At 63.4% G+C, this 9,785-nt stretch overlaps 1 protein-coding gene across 1 annotated transcript; it reads left to right on the top strand.

Moving 5' to 3' along the window:
• Window positions 1-8,284: 8,284 nt before the first annotated feature.
• LOC123016617 (C-type natriuretic peptide 1-like) lies at window positions 8,285-8,978 on the top strand. The gene is made up of 2 exons (XM_044417133.1): window positions 8,285-8,359; window positions 8,697-8,978. The coding sequence occupies exons 1-2, from the start codon at window positions 8,285-8,287 to the stop codon at window positions 8,976-8,978; spliced, it is 357 nt and encodes a 118-aa protein (XP_044273068.1).
• The last annotated feature ends 807 nt before the right edge of the window (window positions 8,979-9,785 follow it).

Raw genomic sequence — 9,785 nt, forward strand, 5'->3', positions numbered from 1 at the left:
ACTGCCCCGCCGTGCAGCTCTTGGGGCGACGGGCGCAGCTCCGCGGACGCGCCCCGCCCCGCCCGGCGTGCAGCTCCCGCCAGGAGTGCGCGCTCCACGGTGCCCGTGGGAGTGGGACCCGCGGCGGCTGCGACTGCCCCCTGCGGGCGGGCGGGCGGGAGCGGGGAGCGGGGCAGCGACGCCCCGTGCGGACGCAGTGCTCGTGCGAAGCCGCCCGGAGGCTCCCGTGAAGCCTTCCTCGCGTGTGCGCCCGCCGCGCGCAGCGGTGGCCCCGCGCTCGAGCGGCTCGAGAGGGTCCGCGGCGGCCGGGGCTCCGCGACCTCCTTCCCGACGGCTCAAGCCCCACCTGGTGCCCGTCCCGGCGCCGTGCAAGCTCCCCTTAATTGCTGTGGCCTTTGTACGGCTCGGGAGCGACTTTGATTTATGAAGCACATACCGGTAGATCACCGAAGCGGCGAAGCGTACGCGTTGCAACTGGCCAAAGCAGCCAATACAGTAAAATGAGCTCAGCAGGGTCGGGGCAGCTGTTGCGAACAGCATCGGATAAAGGAAATAAGCAAAGGATAAAAAGGCCCGTGAAAATACAAGGCCAGTGGGCAGGTATCAGCCATGCTTAAGCTGCGAAGCTCCCGCTGCAACTTTAATGGCTGGGAAACCTGGAGAGGAGGCCTCGGAGTGCAGGCAAGTACACATGGAAGGAAAAGATCCATTGGGTCTCTGGGATCCAAGCCATGGCGGGCTTTAAAAGCCAAGATCATTTCAAACTGGGCTCTGGAATGCACTGGAAAAAATATTTGCGTAATCTGTTTATAGATCCCTTGACTATACCTAACAGGACATCTGGAACCAGTTTGTACTATAAAAATTTGAAATAGGAAATGTCCTTAGTCAAAACACTGAAAATCAGAACATACAGAACATCTCCAGTCGCCATACTTAAAACATGCATGAAACAAATGAATTTCCATCCATTAAACTGTTTGTTTGTTTGTTTGTTTGTTTGGAGTGCTTGTATGCTGCCCCCTTCACATAAGCCTCGGGGCGGCTTCCAACGAATAAATAACAATATACAAAAATATACAGAATTGGAAACATCCCAGAGATAGATAAAAGCAATAAATAATTTAACAATCAAGTAAAATAACATTTAAATAAAAAGGCCAGAGAGCGACTAGTCAAAAAAGTGGACGCCACGAAGGAAAGGTAGGCCTTGAGCTGACGCCAAAAACATGCCGCAGCTGCCAAGGGAGAGCCGATTCCCCAGGTGGGGGCCATGGCAGAGAAGGCCGCGCTCCCATGTCGCCCCACATCTGCAGGCCGTGGCGCCACCAATGGCTGCCTCCAACAGCCGTCGCGATTCAGTGAAGAACAGCACGACTGACTCGCAAGCCGTCAAGCAGGGTCCGCAGAGCTGCCTCTCCCCCACCGAAACTCATCCACTGTGGTAACGAAAGCTGCTTCCCCCCAAAAAAGCCGGGCCTGGGCGCAGGCTGAAGTGGGTGGGGGTCGCCCGTGTCCCCCACAAACACCTCGAGTGAGCCAGGTTTCCCCTCCGCGCTTCCAGAATGACAGACCATGGTCTGCCGAAAGCTCGGTATTCTCCAGTGCGCTTCCAGTAAGCACAGCCAGCAAAGAATGAGTCTCTGGGCATGCACAGAGTGGCCTGCTGACCCCTAGTTCCAATGATCCTCCTTTTGAGTACCCTGCCCCCCTCGCTCCGGGAGGGCCCTTTGGAGCCGGGAAAGCCCATCTCCCCTTGTGTCGGCTGGCCCACCTCTCCCAGCGTTGCCTCATGGGGCCCGGAGTCGTACGAGGCTCGCCTGGCTACGGTTCTCCCTGCGGTGGGAAGCGCTGGCTGTTCCCAGGATGGCACGGCACACTAAGCCCCACTGCGTCTTTCGTTCCGGCATCCGAGGAGTCTGGTTCCCAGGGCCCCCTCATTGGACAAGCCCAGATTTGCCCGACCCTGGAATACTTCCATTCCCAAGAATAACCACGAGCAATCCATGGTTTGTTGTTGGGCTGTCCTGGTGTGTTATCTTAGCTGGGTTCAGGCAACACACTGACCCACATCTCAGCAACAACCCATGGTTCAGCAACCCACAATGAACCCATGCACAAACCATGTGCGGACGCTAATCCAGCACTCGGCCGGGGTGGGGCTGCCACGCCAAGCCCCCATGTCGTCTGGAGGAGAAGCTCATCCAGTGTGTGCATGATGTTCCCTTCCCCAGCCTGGCGACTTCCAGATGGGCTGGACTACAGCTCCCAGCATCCCCCGGGGAAGGCTGACAAGGCATTTTGCAAAATCCAGGGAGTGTTTGTGCCCGGGAAGCTCCCCGATCTTTCCCTGCAGCTGAGATGAGAACGGGGGCAGGGGGGATTGCAAAGCCAAGGTTTCCAGACCACTCGGGGCTGGGGGCAGTCACTCTGCGGTCCACGGGGGGCACCAGAGCTGCGGGGCCTGGGGGGCACCAAGGGACAGAGCAAGCTTTCTGGGCCGCCTGCCTGCTCTTTTTACGGGATCTAACGTCTTCCTCCCACTGTGATCACAGGGCCTTCCGGCTAAGCTGGACACCTCCGGGAGCTGCTCTCTCCAGCGCCGGGTCTCTGAGCATTGGCTGAGAGCTGCGCCAGCTGGCCTGTGAGCGCAGCCCCCCCCCCCGACCTTCTCGTCTGCTGCTGGCTTGCAGCTCCTTAGGTCCCTCCTGCACAGACTGCTGATGCTTTCCTCCAAGCACCAGCAGTAAATCAGGCAGCGTTTGGGGGAGGGGGCGCAGCGCCAGGGCACGGCATGTGCCGGGGGGAGCGGGCATGCGGCACCATCCCTGTGGCCCCCGCCCGGAGAGTTCTGGGTTTTAAGCAATCGGCTGTGAAGGCCACTGCACTTGATTCATCTGTCGTCATAGGCCAAATGTACCTAATCAGGACTTGGACAAAGGCCGGCCAAGTATTTCCCATGCTGTCTGAGTTTCAGCCATGCCCGGCTCACCCCTAAGCCATAGACCCCCAGGAACCGCAAATTTCGCCACCTCCCCCAGGCTGGTCGGCCCCTGAACCTTTTTCAGAGCCAGTAGGTAGTGGGCATCGGCTCCAGGTCAGCCTCCCCCGGGTTGGAGTGCTCCAGAGAGGTTGGGCTGCAGCGCTGCCCGGCGTCTCGCGATCGCCCAGTCTGTGGCCTTGCGAAGAGCCGAGAGGTGCTCCGTGTTCGGCACGCCCTGCCCTTGCAAAGGGCAGGGGAGCGGATTGCTGAGGGCCACGAGGCGGTCACACCGCTCTTGCGGCCTAACCAACGCTGCTGTCTGAGCAACGGGTTTTGTGGCCTTCCTCTGCAGCACAGCTGCCCTGCTGCGGTCAAGGATTGCTAGGTGGGCGGCCGTGGCTGCTGGGCCAAGGTCTGTGAAGGCGCGTGAGCCCGGCGCACGGAGGGTATTCCAGGTGCTCGGGGATCGAGAAGGCCGTCTAGTCCCACCCCTGCGCAGTGCGCCGCTCTGGGCCCCCGGACAGATGGCTGCCCAGGCCTGCTCCGTTCTCGGCGCTTGCTCCTGCGAGTCGTTTAGGGGCGCCAGGAGCGGAGCTGTGGGCGCTTTTGCAGCGGTAGGGAAAACGCTTGTCGACGGAAGGTGTCGCTACTTAAGCAGCAACATTCCACGCTTTCATTACCGTGGATGAGCAGTTCCCAAAGGCGCAGTTCAACCAAGCCCGCTTTTCCGAAATGGCTTTGAATTCACCATTTGCTCAGGAAGGACGCGCTTGGCCAGCCGTTTCACTTCGAGGCCCTGCTTTGGGTCTCCTCCTTTCGGATGTTTCCCCGCAGCACCGCTGCCTGTTCTTCATCTTGCTTGTCTGCGGCACCCGAGTCTCCTGGCTGGGTCCAGGCGGCTTCCGCCACCGTCTCTGCTGCCCCAGCCTCTAGCGGGCGGCAGCCCCGTGGCTCCGACGGCCCCCTCCCAGCCGAGGGCCTTTCATCCAGGCGTGGCGAGTCACCTGCCGGAGGAGGACGTTGCGGGAGCGGCTCAACCCGGCTGGCGGGACGGATCGCCTTCCACGCATCCCTCAGAGCCGGAGCTCCCACGGACCAGAGGAGGGGAAGGAGAGGGGCAGCCCGCACAGTCAATGCCGCCTTTCACCCCCAAACACCCGTTGCTCCCCCAGACGCCCGCGATGACATCAGCCCGGCGAGGACTGAATGACTCGGTCGGCCCGGGAAACCCCGGGGCCGCGCCAGGAATGTGCCCACGTTCCCCTTCTGTGGGGAGCGCCCCCGTTCAGCACCGCTGCCATCGCCGCCTCTTGCTGGTGTCCCCGAGACACCCCTCTTGCGGCGCCCACGTCATTCGCAGCCTTTCCTTTGTCTTCCTGGGTCGGCTGCACAGAGCGAGGCATTCTAAAGAGCCCAGGAGTCCCACTTCCCAGGCCTGCTTCTCTGGGAAGCCTCCCCCCCCAGGCTCGGCCCCCCCCCCGGGCGCCCAACCACCAACTGCTGGGGAAGCATCGCTTGGGCCTTTTCCAGGACGGAGCAGGAAGCCACCCCGGATCTCTAGGTTTTCTGCAGAACCGCGGGAAAGCGAAGAACTGGGACTTCGAAGCTCCCCAGGCCCAGGAGGGGAGCAGGTCCACCCCTCACAGCACAAGCACCTGGGGGATTGTAGAACCCACAACATGCAATTCGTGTATGGGAGTAACTCTCCCCGGAAGGGGTGCCACGGCCACCGCCTCGGGCGGCTTCGGAATGGGTGCAGCTCCTGCGAGCTCCAGCCAGGAAGAGCCCTGGCTGCACCGGGCAAGAGGGAAGGGACCAGAGACGGTGCCCCGGGGCCTCCTTTTTGTGACGCCCCCCGGGCAGGAAGGACAACGGAGTCTGCGGCACCCCCCGACAAGGGTGTCCAGCTCTTCCAGCCCCAGGGAAGCTCCTGGGGGATGTTCTCCACTGGTGGGGGGGCCCAAGGCAAAGGGGCAGAGCCAGCACTGCCCCCAAAATTAACCCGCAGCTTTTCCTGCCACTCACCAAGTTTTCAGAGGGACAATAGCCCTGTCAGATTGGGAAAAAGCGGTGCAAAAACCAGGACCCCACAGAAGGCTCCACGGGTGGGCGGAGGGGAGTCTGTGCAGCCCCCCTTTGCCGCCGTGGGCTGGCGTGGCTCTTGTTACAGACGTGGTGCGGAGCAAGCCCCTTGCCTGCGTGCCCGGGTGGGGGGCTTCCTGTCTGGGCGTCCCATCATCCCCTGCTGGAAAGAGGCTGTGGGGCCAGATGGACAACCCGCCTCTCGGCCCTTCGGATGCTCTCCGGCAAAGCCCCAGAGACCGTTTCAGGGCGGCACTCCAGTGAGATGGCGAAGTCGCTGGCGACGGAACGGCGCTCAGCACTAATCACGTAGGATGAATCATGGACGAACACAAGCCAAAACCAGCGGCGCTTGAGGGAGGGTGGCCGCCGGACAGCCCACGGTGCCACCAGCGGGACACGGCCAGCCCGAGGGGAAGCCGTGTGGCGTCGCGGGAGCACAGGAACGGCTCTTTGGTTGCCCCAGAGAGTCAAAATGCTTTCGCCTTCTGCAGACACGGCCAGGGCAGAGGCGCGTGCCGCCACCCACCGAGCCCCTTCTTGTCCTTGCGTTTCTTGCCTGGACACCCCACCAGCCTTCCCCGCGGGGCCTGCCGTCTTCCAGAGGTCTCAGGTGGGGACCTGCAGCCTGCCACACCTGCAGGGCCACAGGTTGCTGACGGCTGCCTCAGGCACCGTCCAGGAGACGACGTACCGTGTGCGTACCTTGAGATTTCACGCGGACGCCTGCGCAGGTTTGCCCACGGCTCCTGAAATGTGTTCCAGGCCCTCGACGGGACCGGCAGCGCTGCCCATCGACCCTGCAATGTTTCATGGAGCTGCTGTTTCCCAAAACGGTTGCAAAGTGAACCAACGGAGAACATTTTAATGCAAGGCCTGGAACCTCTTCCGGTATCTTGAAAGGATTCAGTGGTCTGAATGTTGCATTCAAATTCCTTCAGGTGCGTGGAAGGGAAATGAAACCCCTGAACTAGAATCTCTGCATTAAAACCTGTCAGATCATTTGTCCGGTGTTGCCCCATCCAGGGGCAGATTTGCCATTCTTCCTCTTGCAGTTCTTCAGCATCAGCCCGTAAGGGGCAGACAGGGACGCTCCAAGCTCTGAGCCAGATAAAACCCCCAAGGCGCCCCCACCCAGCCCCTGGTTCCTCCCCAGGCCCGTTGCCACCACGCCGGCTAGCCCCTGCCCTCAAAAGCGCTTGCTCTCGCTCTCCTGGCGCAGTCCGGCTCCTAAAAGGCCCTGTTGAATCTTGTGGTCGGAAGGGGCCGAGAAGGCTGAGCCGAAGCCACAATCCTCAGGCCACAGTTCCCGCGTGGGGGCCCACGTCCAGGAGGGATGGGGCACAGGGCAAAAGCCGCACCACCTCCCCTGTCGCCAGCCCCTTTCCCAGCCCAGCGGAAGGCTCTGGTTTTACCTGTCGAAAACCTTCGGTCGAGATGCTTTGGCCCGTCACCCCAGCTGGCACAGCCCATGGTGAAGGATTCTGGGAGCTGTAGGCCACGGTGCCTCAAGTGGCCCCTCTCCCTCCCTCTGGCCCAGGCCCAGGTGCTTGAGGGAACGGCCACCTCCTCTCTTCCTGGCCTGCCTGCAGAGGCTGCCTCACCTGCTCACCACGGGGCAGGGCAGGCGAGTGGGGACACAAAGCGGTCTGCTCGGGGGCGGCCCCACAGCTGTGGGGGGGTGCCCACCGTGCCCCTCCCCTCCTGCCGAAAGGTGGCGGGAGACTTTTCCTCCCTCTCCCACCGTTCTAGCGCCACCCGCCAAGCAGGAGACTCAGCGAAGGGACCCCCTGCCCCTCTGGCACAGGGTGGGGGTGGGGTTGCCCCTCTGAAGGACCTTGAAAGGGAAAGGGGGCCGTAAACGCAGAGGGTTGCTGGTGGCCACTGTGGCGGGGGGGGCACTGCTGCACTTCTGCTGCTCATGGGTCTCCCGTGGGGAGCTGGTTGGCCCCTGGGGGGCCAGGGTGGGCTAGCTGGATCCCAAGGCCGACCCCGCAGGGCTCTTCTTATGGTGCCGACTCCTGGACATGAAGGGGCTAGCCGGAAAACGTCGAGGAAATGAGGAGAACGCAGCCGAGTGAATGAAGCCCGGCAGAGCTGCTCCGAGGACTGGTGGCATTGGCTCGCCGACAGATGGAGGCCGTGGCTCTGGACCAGTCCCAAAGGATCGGCACCGGTCTTCCAGCCACGCGGGTCGGTCCAGCTTTCCCTTGCGAGGTGATGCCGCCCACAAGCTCTGCGGTGCCTGCCCCATTGCCTGCCCCACTGGTTCGATGGAGTCCGTGCTCAGCCCCCTCCATGATCGCCCGACGGCCAGGATCCACCCGGAGCACGTGCCCTCCGGGGCGCCCCCTTCTTTTCAGAAATGCCCCCCCCCTCCAGTTTGGGCTTGGGGCACTGGAAAGCGCAGGGACCTCCAGGGCGCCCCCCCCCCCGCTCGGCTTGTGTCCCCTGCGGGAAAGGCGCCCCCCGCCGGGAGAAGGGCTGGAAGGCGCTGCTGGGGAACGTGGCTGCGGAGGCGGAAGAATCGCCTGGCCGGGCGCTTCTCAGCCGGGAAGGGTTTCCCTGGCGATCCCGGGCTCCGCGGCGGTGATGGATTAGGGAAGGGGGCTGGGGAGAGGGGCTCGGGCTGCGGCGGGGAAAGGCCACGGGGCGGGGGGGGAGCCCTGCGGGCTGAAAGGGAGGAGGGCCGGCAGGAGGCGTTCGGATCGAGGCCACCACGTCGGGGGGGGGGGCGGGGGGGGGGGGGGGGGGGGGGGGGGGGGGGGGGGGGGCAGCTTGGGCACGGGGGTCTTTGGGGCCGGGGCTTTTCCTGGAAACCAAGTGCCACGTCCTGGAGCAGGATCTCTCCGGTCAGGTGGGACTCGCACTCCCCTCCCCTCCGTTCCTCTTTTGCACCTTCCGAGTCAGCCCCCCCCCCCCCCAGCATCCTCACCTCAGCCCAGCCTGGCAAGCCCCCCTCCCCTCCCCTCCCGTTGTCTTCCCCTTTCCTGGAACGCATCCCCTGGGCAACACGGGCCTTTCACTGGGGACAAAAGCGCCCCCCCATGAGGGCAACACCCCCGCCCTGCCAGCACGGGGTGGCCCCTGTTGCCTGGGAGATGGGCTGGGGAGGTGGGCTGAGCGACCCTATAAGAGGCCCGGCCTGGGGGGAGGCACACACAGCCAAACCAGCCCCCCAGCTCGGACCCCAAAGAGAAACTTCTGGGGGCAACAAGGATGAAGACCTTGCGCCCCGCCTTCTTCCTCGCCCTCCTGTCCCTGGCCTCCCAGGCCCCCATCCGCTCACCCCAGGTAGGTCGCGGAGGCAGGGCCCCGTCTCCTGGTCCTGACGCGAGGACTGCTCCCCCTGGGGCACCCAGCTCTCCTGCCCCATCGCTCCTCGGTCACCATACCCCATGTGCCACTCAGAGGACCCGGAATCCTGTCCTTGCCCCTCCTTCCACCGTATCCAATTGCCCAAAAGTTTGTGCATCTCAGTGTCCTGGGGGTGGGGAGTGGGGGGGGGCGCAAAATTAACTACCGCGTGGGAAACGGTGCACTGAGGTATGTGGGAAGAATGGGGGCGCCTCGTTTAGGGGGTGCCTGGTGGGCTGCTCGTCAACGCAGCCCTCTTTTCCTCTCCCGCCAGTCACTGCTGGAGGTCCTGGGGGCCGGCCTGGACACGCTGCTGGCCGGCCATGAGGGGCCCCCCGCCCGGCTCCCCTCGGGCTCCCTGGCCCAGCTCCTCCGCTGGCAGCCCCCCCTCGGTGGCACCCCCAGCGCCCCCCAGGAGCGTGCCTGGATCCACTTCCTGATCGACTTCGTGAACGCCCAGAAGACGCTCCGGAGGCGCACCAAGAAGCTGGGGGAGCAGGGCTGCTTCGGGTTCAAGCTGGACCGGATTGGGACCCTGAGCGGCCTGGGATGCTAAGGGTGAGTCTGGCCACGGGCCGAGGATGGTGGCGCGGTGGGGGCAGGGGGAGCGCAGGCAGGGGACGCATCCCGGGAGCCGCCCCTGCCCCTCGGCCCAGGGCACCCCCCTCGGCGCCGCTCGGCCCTGGGAGACCCGACGTCTGCCGTGGGGACCGTGCGGCTGAGCTTCCGGGCATCCACACAACCCAGAGGATGCCTGTTGGGGGGGTGAAGGGCCACTCGGCCAGCAAGCCTCTCGCGCCGTGGCCGATGCGCTGCCCCAACGCAGCACTCGCATTCGATTAAATGTTTACACCCCGCTTTTCCTTTCAAGGAGCTCCGTGTAGCTTGCACAATTCTCTCCCTCCCATTCTTATCCCCAGACAACAACCCTGCGAGGTAGACTGGGCTGAGAGGCTGTGACTGGCCCAAAGTCGGCCCCATGGCTGAGAGGGGACCAGAGCCCCAGTTGCTCCCAACCGCAGTGCCCCCCCCCCACTGGCTCCGTCCTCTCGCATCTGCTTTTTGAGAGATACACTGCCTCCAAGCCTGGAGGTTCTACCTAGCCCTAATGGCCAGCGAGTGCAGCTCGTTTTTGCTGTCTCCATGAATCCGACGTCCCACGAAGGCCGTGGATGGTGCTTGCCTTCCCTCGGGGGCTGCATGGGGTTTCTTCTGCTCCTCCTGCAACAAGATGCTCTCCTTGGCAGGGGGCGGGGGGGGGACTCACTGGGATGCCTCACCTTTTCCATCCTGACAGCCGCTGGATGGTGTTGATGTGGAAAAGCTAAATCTCCGCATGGGTTGAAGAATTAGGACCTGTGAA

This window comes from Varanus komodoensis, unplaced genomic scaffold (genome assembly GCF_004798865.1).
Source record: "Varanus komodoensis strain SLA01 unplaced genomic scaffold, ASM479886v1 scaffold87, whole genome shotgun sequence".
Taxonomy (NCBI): domain Eukaryota; kingdom Metazoa; phylum Chordata; class Lepidosauria; order Squamata; family Varanidae; genus Varanus; species Varanus komodoensis.

Excerpts from the sequence above, each read along its gene's own strand:
- LOC123016617 (XM_044417133.1), top strand. The coding sequence starts at position 8,285 with ATGAAGACCTTGCGCCCCGCCTTCTTCCTCGCCCTCCTGTCCCTGGCC. Across the intron at positions 8,360-8,696 it reads CCCCCATCCGCTCACCCCAG|TCACTGCTGGAGGTCCTGGG; the intron begins GTAGGTCGCGGA and ends CTCTCCCGCCAG.